General features: G+C 34.1%; 1 protein-coding gene across 4 annotated transcripts in view; it reads right to left on the minus strand.

Moving 5' to 3' along the window:
• LOC138307308 (ATP-binding cassette sub-family C member 5-like) overlaps positions 1-11206 on the minus strand; it is a 43024-nt gene extending 31818 nt beyond the window's left edge. For all 4 annotated transcript variants that reach the window (XM_069247968.1, XM_069247966.1, XM_069247967.1 and 1 more), the window contains exons 1-2: positions 10980-11206; positions 882-1051 (exon numbers count right to left, since the gene is read on the minus strand). In XM_069247968.1, coding sequence (XP_069104069.1) covers positions 882-1042 — 161 coding nt within the window. In that variant the 5' untranslated portion in view covers positions 1043-1051; positions 10980-11206. The remainder of the gene's footprint in view (positions 1-881; positions 1052-10979) is intronic.
• Between the last annotated feature and the right edge of the window lie 2882 nt (positions 11207-14088).

Genomic DNA, 14088 nt, shown 5'->3' on the forward strand with positions numbered 1-14088 from the left:
ACCGGTAGGAACTTGAGAAGAAGAAGTTCAAAAACTTGGATTATGATCAACCCGAAAAATTACAAACACTTTGTAAGAGTTTGTACAAAAGCTGTGGTTTTTCAAGACAAGGAAGGAACCATGTCAGGATCAGTGAGCCAAATATCTTGAGAAAATTATTTCCCAAGATGCGGCGGCTGATGGCGCCAAGATTTCGGATCGATTAACAAACTTTGTTGGGAATGTCAGGATCATATTCATGCAAGATTCAAATTAGTAGTTAGAACTTGAGAAGAAGTATCAAAAAATTCATACTTGGATTTCGGATCGACCCGAAAAAATAACAACATTCAGGGACCATGTCAAATTTTCAGCCAAATTAGAGAAACTTGAGAAGAAGTATCAAAATGGTTTTTGCTTAACTTGGATTTCAGATCGACCCGAAAAAATATAATCATTTCATGCAATGCCAAAATCGCAGCCGGTAGAACTTGAGAAGAAGTTTCAAAATGTGCCGGCTGGCGGCCCTGGAGGTGCCTCCGTCTTAAATACTGTGCGGTAGTTTACTATCAACTGCGTCAGACGTCAAAACAGCGAAATGACTCTCCACTGTTATCATATATTACACAGGAAATCCTGCATATGTTTGGTGTTGTAACCTAATCTTAGGCATCAGTATATATTTTCTAATGTTATTAATGTTTTTAAGAAGCCTTCATGTTTAGCTCCGGAAAGGTAGTGGGCTTTTATTTAAATATTTCAATGCATTGACATTAAATTTTAAATCTTTATCAGACAAAGTTATTTTGCCATTAGTAACTAGTATATGAATATTTTGATTTAAGTTATGGCCTTTAAAACAATATATGGACTTAAATGAAGTAAAAAAAAAAAAGTTTTACCCAGCGTCATCGCTGTCAGAACCGCTACTTTCCTCCATCCCCGCGTCACAATCCCCCTCTCGGAGATGTTGGGGTAATGTATCTGAGTCATCCTTTAATTTGAGTGGAGAGGTCGCCGTAATCGTGTCAAGGTCACTGTCATCATCTTGTTTATCACCCATTATGCAGTTCTGGAAAGATATAACAAAAATTAAATAATTATTATGTACTGTGTCAGGTAACAAAATTTGATGTGATCAAATTTTTTCAAATTTCTATTATAATAATAAAGATATTAAACATATTATTGATTTATCTGCTGTAACGAATATACTGGTATAATTTACAATGAAATACATGTACCGGTAGTTAAAATGCGCTATTTCATTTCCCTGCAGTACTCTTCATTGTTATATAGGAATTTAACATGCATAGATCAAAATTTTAGCAGTATCATGGAATTTAGTGAAATATTTTGATTTCTATGGTTTTTGTCTATATTGTAATTTGTTTTGAAGCTTTTGTTTTTTTGCTTGAGTTTTTCGGCCCATCGTGAAGCATTTATATGAAATATCTTTAAAATTAAAATAAAAAATATTTTTAAAAAATGTTGCAATGACATGTAACTCAATTAAGTAAAAATAATTCATTTAAATTATCATATGATTATATCAATTCAGTAGCAACAACTTAAAATGCAAAAGTAAATAAATAAATAAAATAAATAAAAAAAAAAAAAAAAATAAATAAATAAATAAAAATAAATAAATAATAAATAAATATAATAAATAAAATAAATAAATAAATAAATAAATAAATAAATAAAATATTTAAATAAATAAATTAATTAATAAACAAATAAATAAATAAAATAAATAAATAAATAAAATAAATAAAATAAATGAATAACAAATAAATAAATAAAATAAATAAATATATAAATGCTGATAAGCAATTTCTGCCTAAAATATCATCACACAGTTTACAGTATACATATTCAACACATACTGGTAACTTGCCGTCCAGACATGTCATAAGACCATGTCATAAATATCAGAAGACACATGTGTAATAACACTATTATGACGTCACATGTAGATTTGACGTCATAATATATATACATATGATGTATCATGATTGTTTCAGTAGATGGAAATGTCACATTCGAGCCGGATAGCTACTATTTTATATATAGTGGCTAAATTTTTACTTAAGTTTTACTTAAAGATGCTCCACCGCCGACAGAGCATAAATGATATTCATTATTTGAACAATAATTGGTGTTCAATCGTGTGTTTGTATGTCTAATTAACACAAAAATAATATATGTATTTTCATTTTGCCTTTGGTGCATGCGCAATCAGTACTTCATTCCATATAGGATATAGTGCGTCGGAATTTTTTCGGGATGCAATTAATTATTTTTCATATTTTTAACTTGACGTAGAATTAGAAGCTCAAACTTTTCAATGGTGGTAATGGTGTAAAGTAAGTAATTTTTGTAACTGAAGAAAAATACTAAATCGTCTGCTCCTGTTTTTGATAGTGAAAAAATACTATTTGTCGGCGGTGGACTTAAGTTTTACTTAAAGGAAAAGGTAAGTTAAGACTCGAATATGGCCGCAAAATTAATTCTCCAGTAAAGAACAACATGTTTTGCAATACAACAGTTGAATACATTTGCTAACACATTACATCCCGAAAATATCCCGCATGTGCAAATTATGTTCACTATGACGTCATCAACATGCAGTTTCTCCCCATTTTTCACAAAAATCCTTGAAAATCATACTTTTTGAGGAGTTTTCTCTAAAAATGAATGTGGCCGCCTTCGTGGAGCAGAAAGAGATTTTCACATGTTGTGTATCGTGTATTTACGCATATCCATGCAAAATATAAAGTTGCTCCAAGGTGGCAGCCAAATCCATTTCAAGCCTTTTCTAACCCAAAGATGATGAATTTCTAGCAAAATTTGGCGAGAAGAGGAAAATCATCAATTTGATGACGTCATTGGTGGAGCACATCGTGTACATGGTTATAAAAAGTTCTGTTTTGATGAATGACAAGTATGAGAGTATTTATTGATGTGAAATTGATGTGGATCAGAGTTAATATTTTTCGGCCTGAAAAATTAAGGCCAAATACTGGTCCTATTATATTTACTCCTTTCTATTAATAAAAGTTATGTGATGAATAGAATCTGACACTTGTGATCATTATGTGATATTAAATTTATCAAACTCGTTAACTAATTTGATATCCCACTCATCGAAAGGCTTATGGCATATCAAATTAAATTATTGAACTTGGTTGAAAAATTTCATATACATTGTATATATCACATAGCCACTCCTGTAAGATCTCCTATATATCTAACATGCTTGACGTCATCTGCTTGATGTTAATTGTTAACAAATACTATCATATAACTCATCTAACATATGACAATTATTACATCAGGTTTATATAGGCACATTTGGTTACTAATTGATTTTCTGCCATATCAATTACCGTATTCGACCCAATAAGCGCCCTATAAGCGCTCCTCCCCCTTTTAGAGGCCTCAATTTCAATTGCTCAGGCACAAATAAGGACCAAAACTACATAAAACGGTATAAATATGCAATAATTTTGACTTATTAGCACCTTTTCATTTTTATCAATTTGGCACTTATTGGGTCGAATACCGTATATAATAATGAAAGAGAACCGAAGTGTATACAATGGTGTACATATTCTCACTATTGATAAATTCTGTAGTAGATCACTTAGGTAATTAATCATGATCACTCTATATAAATATTGCAAATCTCCTGTTCATGTGATGTATGAATTAATATTTCTTGAGTGATAATTATTGTAATGGTTCATATATATATATATATGCCATGATAGAAGTATAACTTGTCACTTTTACATTAAATTATCACCTGTATGTATACGTAGTTATAGTGTTTCACTATAAAATGAATATAATATCTTGGTATATCTACGCTAATTGCAATCCTTGCAATCACTGTACTATTAGCCCTTTCACCACTGTAGGCCATAAAGGACTCGTCCAGATCAATGCATGGTAGAGTCTAATAAACTTACATAGGGGTGAAAGACGGCAGTCTACTAATACGTCTACACCTAAGACTGTACTGCTAGCGCTAAACAAACTAAATTACAATCTGTACATCAGAATCGAAATTGAACTTCTGTCTAATATCCAGGTTGGTCCTGGTGAACCGGCCTGGTTAATTTGTACAGAAAAAGTGACTTCAAAAATGAGCTCAACTTGTTTAAACCAGATGTCACTGTGGACCAGCATTTATATTACTGTAGTTGTTAGTGGTATTGCCAGATTTCCAGATTGTACAATGTATGATTATGCTGAAATACGCAGAGATTCGGTTTTGACAAGTCACACTGTATACTGTATATGGTCTTTAGAATGACTCGGCGAAATACAAGACATTCCATGTTCTAAAATTTAACCTTATATTTATCTTTTTAAAATTGCTCAAGAAGTGATGATATTAAAGTGTACTATTAATGGTAATTATAAGCTTTAATAACGTTTGAGACAAAATCATACTCCTTATCACCTTCGCCTACCAAGCGATACAGACATACGTGAAAGGAGTGTAATGTATTATCTTGCCTTGACATGTGAAGATGACTACACTGTACTCATTTTATAGTTAAAGGGACAATTCACTCAGGCTAATTCTTTTGCATAACAAAGAAGCAAAATATGACATAAATATATTGTTCTATATTTCTTATGAAACATATAACATAAAATATTGACAAATTCCACATCATTATTAGTATTTTAATTGATATTGTTGTAATTACAAATCATTGATCGATTTGATTAAGCAGGTACAATATGTACGCTCTACCCATATCCGAGCCAAAGTCACACACGTTAAACAAATGAACTATATAACCACTGTGGAGGTGATAAAATGATTTTATAGGTAAGACAATTCACCTAATAAGGTAAACGCACTACTGTCAGAGCGATTTGAGCGGTTCTAGACAAAAGTAGCATTACTCTACGAGCAAGGGATAGGGTTCGGCATACAAGATGTTCAACCACAATGTGTAATGGCGGACAGCGAGTGAGTTCGAACATTTCACACGCATTTCACCACCATGGGCTTTTCTGGCATATCACAGTAAAACCAACTTATCTAATTTCCATAAGAACTGGGGTTTTTCCGATATATGTACAAATTTTAATGTTCTCTTAGACTGAATTGTCCCTTAAGAAAGGACTATATGGTTAGTGCCCTTTTTGGTCCCCAAATCCCTCTTGTTATTTAGTGATTAAATTGTTGTATTTGACATTTTAAGTACATTCCTGTTTCAACTGCACATGTAATAACTGTTTTCTAATTTCACTACTATAGTTGCCATGGCAACCATCCAAAATATGCATAAATTATGAAAATGTGAAAATTTGAAAATTTGTGGCATTTTTTACTACTGGTAGGTTTTTGTCTAAGAAATCATAGAGCACGTACATCTTTGAGCAACTTAACATTTCTAATAAAGATGTATCGGAAGTGCATAAATATTCTCAGTAAATATTTAACCGGGAAGTTTTTTCAAGGATGCAGAATTAGAAATATTTCATTATAATTAAATCATGTATACATAATACATAGCAGGTTTCTCACTAAGATTTTTAGTAGATGGTTGAAAATTGATAATAGGTGGCTGGGGGCCACAGCTAGGCCCCCGTGTTGGCCAATATTTATTTCTGACAAAAATAGCTGGTTTTTAATTTTAACAAGGAAATAGACGACTGTTTTTGCCGGCAACCAGTTTCAAAAAAACAAAACAATCTAAATACTAAATAACAGTTTTGTAAAATGACGGATCTTGGAGCCAAAATAGGCCTAAACCATCAAAAATTGTATAATGATGAAATTAAGCCCAATAAGTTGTGTTTTACACTTTCTCAAAACCAATATACAACTTATCTAAATGAACAGTTTGTTCAAAACTGAGCTACATATTATAATGTGCATGTATACATACCTCCATTCCCTTAGTATATAAACATCTATGACCTGTCTGCTTCCCAATTTCCTATTTTACTGATGGAGTTTTCACCCTTTTATACATGACACGATAAACTAGAATAGTACATGCCCTATTAAATGACCCCAGCCATATTTCTAAATGTGCAACTGTATAAGCAATATTCAACTAGCAGTCCGGAAAATGACCTCAAAGGCCCCTATTTCTTGACCCCTTGATTAAGTATACCTTTAATTTATTACAGATTGCGTCATTATTTTATCACAACGTGACAATTATTATTTTTCTTTGATGGCACTTTCCTGATTTGTGTTTCACTGTCTATAGCATTTACAAGTCTGCATTAAACATTTTTGTGTACATTATAGTAAACGTACGTGGGGAATGTTTGTTTAATGATAGAAGGTTTTACAGTTAATAATAGAAACAGCAGACTATCCTTTATCAGCTGGTGATCGAGTTCTACAGGATGTCGGTAAACAGTATGGGGGTTACAAAATAGATCTCATAATGCCAAGTACACAAAGGGGACAACCGAGTGGTTAAGATGTCTCGACACATTACCACAAGCCCTCCATTTCTGGGTCATGAGTTCGAATCCCATGTGGGACAGCTGCCAGTTACTGAACACTGGTCAGTGGTTTTTCTTCGGGTACTCTGACTTTCCTCCACCAACAAACCTGGCACGTCCTTACATGACCTTTACCATGTTTGGTGAACAAATAAAATTTTGATCAGAATCTGATACTCATCTGATTTTTTAACATAATGTACAAATCCCTGCATTACAATCTGTGCCGATCATCACTTCACTCCATCGTCGACAGAGCATAAATGATATTCATCATTTGAACAATAATTGGTGTTTAATCGTGTATATATATGCCTAATTAACACAAAAAATAACATAAAATAATGTATTTTGCTTTTGGTGCATGCACAATCTTTGCTTCACTCCATATAAGATAGAGTGCCACAGAATTTTTTTGGGATGCAATTAATTATTTTTTATATATTTAACTTGAAGTAAAATTAGAAGCTCAAACTTTTCAATGGTGGAAATGGTGTAAAGTAAGTAACTTTTGTAACTGAAGAAAACTACTAAATCGTCTGCTCCTGTTTTTGATAGTGAAAAATTACCATTTGTCAGCGGTGGAGCATATGCATCTTTAATCTATCAGTGAATGACGAATATACACATGCTGCTGGTGCTGGTACCTGGATATGACTATATCGTTATCTCATGTTATATCAGGTTTAGATACTAAGTTTATTGGAAATGGAGACCATCGGTCTCCCTAAGATGGTCTCCCTAAAGATAGAAAATGAGGGCCCTGCATAGCAAATTTATTGGAGCCCAAAATCCAGATACCCAACTAATTTGAATATGATTGACTATTTTGTCTCAAAGAACATCGTTCAAACACAAATTTATTTCAATAAATAAATGAAACAAATGATAATATATTATATATCATTACAGAAAAATCATAAAAATGAGATAAGCACATAAAAAATCAGTGGCCCGGTGGGCCCTCTCCAACACAAAATCAGGGGGCCGGGGCCGTCAAGATTTTTAGGGGCCTCAGGCCCCTGGTCTTACATTGGTGTCAATGGCTGTATATCTTATTTAATCAGCATAAATTTTGAAACATCTATTCGGTATTTGTGTCTATAGTCAAGATCATCATTTCAGAGTACTGATGAAAGTAGATCTAGAGCTGACATCATTACAAACGATTTTGATATATTGATGATTCTTATCTTCCTATACGATATCAATTCCTATTTTCTGATATCCACACAATGACCAAATTGAACTTGATGACCTGCCTATGACCTAGTAACCTTGGAATTCCAAAGGCCGATGAATTGTGTATTACTTTTTTACATTATACTAACTGTATATTTTGTACTTGGTTCCTGATCAGAGCTTTTTTTCAACATGATTTGGGGCTGACCCCATTCCCCATGGCAAAACCTCTAAATTTTTCCCAATTCAAGCCTTAAATTTCCCCAAATCAAAATTTCTTGAAAACTATCCAAAAATATTGCATGAACTTAGTTGGTTAAGTCTTAAAATATTTGTGAATTAGCTTCTGAATCAGAAAAGTACATCAACCTCATTGAAAATAAAAAAATCTTTTTTGTTAAATGCTTTATTTCATATTTAGTAATTTTTCCCAAATCCTGGTTTTATCGCACATTTTCCCAAATTCAAAGCCACGGGCCCCATTCCCAAAGCAGTGAGAAAAAGCCCTGCTGATCATTTTATGAATTTTCACATTTATCACCAATTATACATGTACAATATGTATATGATATACTCTGCAATAGTTACTGAGTGATGACATGCATTGTTTTCCTTCATAAACCAATTATGTAATACACAAACAACTGATCCAGATTTCATCTTGTTCTAAACGACATAATTGTTCCAATACATATCGTTACATTGCGATATTTTCCTTACGATAAATCAATACATTTGTACTTAAAAAACTGATATCAATGACAGCTCTAGATGAAAATTCAGTAGAACAGGTCAATAAATATGTGACCTCACAGGCTTAATATGATAGCATATGGCACTGAATTCCTAAAGTTCAATAGGTACATTTTCTGTAGTTGTGTCCAGCAACAGACCTCGAGTTTCCCACAAGTCAGGCTTTCAGCCATGATGTAACATCAATGGATTTATTTATTAGTGCCGTGCCTATATTTACACTGAACAGCCATCTGTAACAGTTTTCAGCTACCTGCAGCTGTGTGAATTAAAGTTCAGTTTAGTTAATTTTTTTTATTTATGTCGGATGTTACATTTTTAACAGATCTCGAGAGGGTCATTTTAAAGAACTGAAAGGCCTTAGAATTATAATTACAGGGCTCTCAAAGTATATATTTTTATCAGGTGGCCTGTTGGGCTACTGGGCCAAAATACTTAGGCGCCAACTGGAAAAGTTGGTCGCCAGCCCAGTTCTTAAAAGGTTTCAAAACATTTTCTTTTAATGTTTTAGAACAGTATTGCGATATTAACATTATTGTGAATCTTTTAAGCATTGAGAGGTACATTGTACACTGTATTTAAAAGAAATTTACAATTGTATACTTCAGTCATTTTGTAAAGCACTATTGCAATCAGTTTAAATGAAAGCTAGATATTATGTATTTGTTTTCTAAATTTCCTAGTCGCCAATGAGGTGCCTTATAGGCCAATGTTTGGTTGCCAATGATGAATTTAAGGCGCCATGGTCACCAATTGCAAAATAGGCGCCACTTTAAGCCCTGTAATACCACACAAAGAAACCACTGACCTCATGGCAGCTATAGCAGTCAATCAACTGCCCAACATGCTTTAAACTATCAAATAAAGTGAAGGACTAAATATTATACATGTTATGGCCTCTGTGGAATTTCTTGTTTTCGTTGAACTGAGTGTTTATAAGATTTCACAATATATTACCACAAAGCCTTCTTCCTCTGGGTCGCAATTTCAAATCCCATGTGGGGCAGTTGCCAGCCACTGACCGCTTGTAGGTGGTTTTTCTCTGGGTACTCCCGCTTTCCTCCACCAACAAACCTGGCTCGTCCTTACATGACCCTGGCTGTTACTAGGACGTTAAACTAATGAAACCCAAAGTTTTGGTTAATTTATTATTGTTATTTAATTTTATGTTTTATTAGTTTAGCATCCTAGATAGAACCGTTGGTCGCAGTGTACGTAGTGGAAGAAGAAATTGCGATTTGTTTTGACTCTGAAATTTGTGTATTTTTTTTTATCATTCTGTTACAAGAATATATTTAAACTAGACTTTTTATATACTGATGTTAGTGATATATAGTAAATAAAAATATGTGTGTCCAAATGGAGTGTAAAACGAAAATAAAAAGGACAATCATGAAGACACCTCCATATCTATTTGACAGAGCCCATGATTTGATATGATCAATCACAGCCTCTACCAGGGACAGGGCTCGAACTTTACAATTTTTGTCACTTGCTAAAAATAGCAAGTGCCTTAAATTTGTACTTACTACAATGCATTTTTATTTATAATTAAATATCCATATTTAAATTCCAGTTTTGTTACTGCAATGTCCAATTTTGTAACAAGATCGCAGTATATCTTTTAATTGTTTAATTTGTGAAACATAAACCATGCACATACTTTCCAATCTGTTTGGAGAGCAATGTCTCCAAGACGTTCATTTAGCTGGTATAAAACATCTAATTAATTAAATAGACAGTAATATAACTTCGCTAGGAGTTGATGTTGACAGGTCTACATGACATGCCTGATGCCTCAATATAAAAATGTAGGCCACTATACTATTGCTTCAGTTTAGTTTTGTTGACATATCAAAGCTGCGTTTTCATTGTTCACCTGAACCTAGCCGCATCCAATCAGAATTTGAAAGCAAAAACACCTGTTCTGAAGTGAGATATGCCAAGGGTAGCAGAAAGAGAATCAGACTTGGCTAGCGAAGTTGAGGTTATCTGGAATGTTACAAGGGATCCGAGCTACATGTAGACCCTAGGGTACAAAGGTCTAGATCATTCCCCTTACTTGGGCAGTAGAGGGGGCTTACCTTACACTAGATCAATAGGTGAACATCTAAGGACATGAGAACTGAGCATAGCGGACACTTGATTATGACACATGAAATATGGGTCACTGAAAAAGCTAATCCAAACATTTGTACTGTACTGTACTGTAGTAACAAAGGAGTTTGACGTTCTGTCATTAATATTTAGTATAAATATATCTAAAAATACCCCAATATACTATATAAAAACACAGTATATAGGGGTATTTTTTATATATGTATACTTATATTATTGACAGAACGTCGAACTCCTGTGGTAGTACACACATGAAAATGTGTTACTGTACTGTACTGTTAGTAACAAAGGAGGTTGTTCTGTAGTACACACATGAAAATTTTGACAAGCACGTGTTTTATTTCACAAAATCAACTTTAGGTTATGTTTATACAAATTTTCAGCAAATTATTAATGAAAAAGACACAAAAACGAAATATGAGTCGATTGACCTCGTGAGGGGGTGGGTTTACCTTTCAGGTTCGATAATCCCAGCTGTACTGTATCATGTGGAAACGTTGAGCGACATCATGAAAGAATTATTCCCCGTGATATGTTTAATATAGTACATAAGAACTGTTCAACTGCTCCGATACACGTGCACACTATAATAAACTGGTCAGAAATTATAAATAAACATGTCGTTGGTATTTCTGCAATGCACACACGACATGAGCTCCCTTCCTGAACTTTCAGTTTGTAGAGCTTTACTGGGTCAAAGGTCAACATCACATGAAATACTAAAGGCGGAAAATACGGTGACCGGGATTCCGGAACACCTCGAATGGCCAGACGTTGGCCTATCTTGCTTTCTATGTCAGACCTTCGAAAAATTTCTGTCTATATAAAGGCTTTGATTGATAACCCATTTTAGACGCAGTGACTTAGTAACTGAGTAGTTGTCTCCCATATACAGATAATATCAGTTAAATATATATGTAACTAATGTTTATAATATATTTGTCTACTCAGTTTTGTCCCGCATTACTGTTCGTGTCCTATTATGTAATCGTATGAGAAGGATAAGTCACACTGGGTTTTGGGGGAGTAAGGGCAGGAGCTTTTGTGTTTGTGCAGTGACCGTGACGTTGGTCGACGGCTGATTTTCCTTTGATATCCGCCGGCGCAGCCTTTGATGTAGCTTGCGGGTGCGAGGGTTACCGTCTTACTTTCTGAAGCGGGCCGTCATTTCATGAGCTGTCGTACTTTTTTAACGAAAATTTAAGACATATCTAAATCTTCTGTCCTTAAATCAAGTTGTAAACGTTGTGATATTTAATAAACTTTACATTGGTGTTTCGTTTGACTCGATAAGACAAGTATTTGTTGAGAAAAAACGGTTTTTATTCCCGGTTCATAGGCGTCTCGCGTGGTGTTTAGTAATGTAAAGAGACGGTCACGAATCCTTCTCACATATAAATCCTTGGTTTTGTATGTCTCAAGGACGTATATGAGAAGGATAAGTCACGGGGAAGTCCAAGGCAGGCGCTTTTGTGTTTGTGCACTGACCGTGACGTTGGGCGACGACTGATTTTCCTTTGATATTCGCCGGCGCAGCCTTTGATGTAGCATGCAGGTGCGATGGTTACCGTCTTACTATCTGTTCAAGCGGGGCCGTCATTTCATGAGCTGTCGATCTTTTTTGACGAAAATTTAAGACATATCCTTTAAATATTCCGTCTTTAAAGCAAGTAATATACATAGTGAAATTTAATAAACTTTACAATGGTGTTTCGTTTGACTCGATAAGTATTTGTTGAGAAAAATGGTTTTTATTCCCGGTTCATAGGCATCTCGCATGGTGTTTAGAATGTAAAGAGACAGTCACGAATCCTTCTCACTTATAAATCCTTGGTATGTCTTGATAAAGGGGCAGATCGCCTCGAAAATTTGACAATTTTGTTTTGTCCACACGGTTGGAATTAGAACGAATATACGTACCCGGCCTTCTATACCTTTCGACACCATTTTCTGTCTAAGTCTTTTGGGCTACAATATTGCAGCTATGTTAGAATTACTTTCTTGTCCCATATTTACCATTTAAAGTAATTCGTATCCAACAGACTTACGTTTGATTGGATCCCGTGTCATCTGGAAAATCCTGTTGATATTACTTCTTTGACCCTTAATGTTTCTGATATATATAATCACAAAATGTTCCGCCGTATATGTGAACAAAGGATTTATAAATCCTTGATGTAAACTTACGGTGAAACCCTTATATCCCAACGGCCTAATAGTCCGAAGGCCCGTTAGTCCGAAGTTCCAATAGTCCGAAGGCCCTTTAGTCCGAAGGCCCGTTAGTCCTTTGTTAAATTATATTTCTTTGATATATATATATATGTATAATATATGATATGTAAAAGGCATAAGGTGAGCAAATCATGAGAGGAACATGTACTGATATCTTTCTCTGATCAAGGACGTATATGAATGAACTTATAAATCCTTGCTCTGGTATATGACACAGAATTTTGATAGTTTTATGTACGGCTTGGCATTTTTACAAATGAAGAATATTTTTTCATTATAAATGTTGTGTAAAAATGTGTGACACTTTCATAAAATATTATTATTGTATATCAAGGGCGCATATGACTTATAAATCCTTGATGTATATAGACTACATTTTGTATATTATATAAATTATAAAAAATAATAAATACCTGTGAATAATATCACTGCTGAATACTATCTGCTGTGATTATCATCTGTACCGATCGCGACTGAACACTGACACAAAGTCTTGTAACAGGTGAAGTCATGTAGGCGTAAACCAGTAACTAACTAAAATGCGAACTACATATATCCGTCTAAATAACATGTAGGGCCGTTTTCGATTATACGGTTTGGCTGGCTGGACCTAGTTGTTCGTTTATTAATTAAAGACGGACCTGGTGATTTTACATTGTTTTCAGACGAGCCTTGGCAAAGCCCTCACAGGCCTGTATCAAAACCCTGCAGGTCCGTCAGGATTTATACTTGAAATAATTACTTTAACCAACGGTCGAACCGGTTGTTCCGAATAAACGAAAAGGGCCTTAGTGTGTGTATACAGTTTACCATGTGCGAGATGTCCCTCACCCAGAAAATTTACGGACGTCAAGGACGATATGAGAAGGATAAGTCACACTGGGTTTTGGGCAGGCGCTTTTATGTGTTTGTGCACTGACCGTGACGTTTGGCGACGACTGATTTTTTGATTAACATCTTTCCTAATTATCTATATATAATCAATGCAAACATCAAGCTGTTAGCCTGGTAGGTGTGTTATGATAAAGTAAACATTAATGGTTTCTTGTATATATAACATTCTAATGTCTATGTATACATGTTTTTTTATTCTTTCTTTGATTTCAATAACTCAAAAATTAAAAGAATTCAAATGATCACATCATAATTATGCTTTTTTATTATGTTTGACACTCTTCTCTGATAATACCCAAATGTATCAAATAGCAAATACATTTAGTAAATATCTAAAAAAAATAGAAATAAGAAAAAATACATTATTTTATAAAGAAGGGGCTTTTGTCCGGAGGGGCTTTTATCCTAAGGGGCTTTTGTCCGGAGGGGCTTTTG

Source organism: Argopecten irradians, chromosome 14 (genome assembly GCF_041381155.1).
Source record: "Argopecten irradians isolate NY chromosome 14, Ai_NY, whole genome shotgun sequence".
NCBI lineage: Eukaryota > Metazoa > Mollusca > Bivalvia > Pectinida > Pectinidae > Argopecten > Argopecten irradians.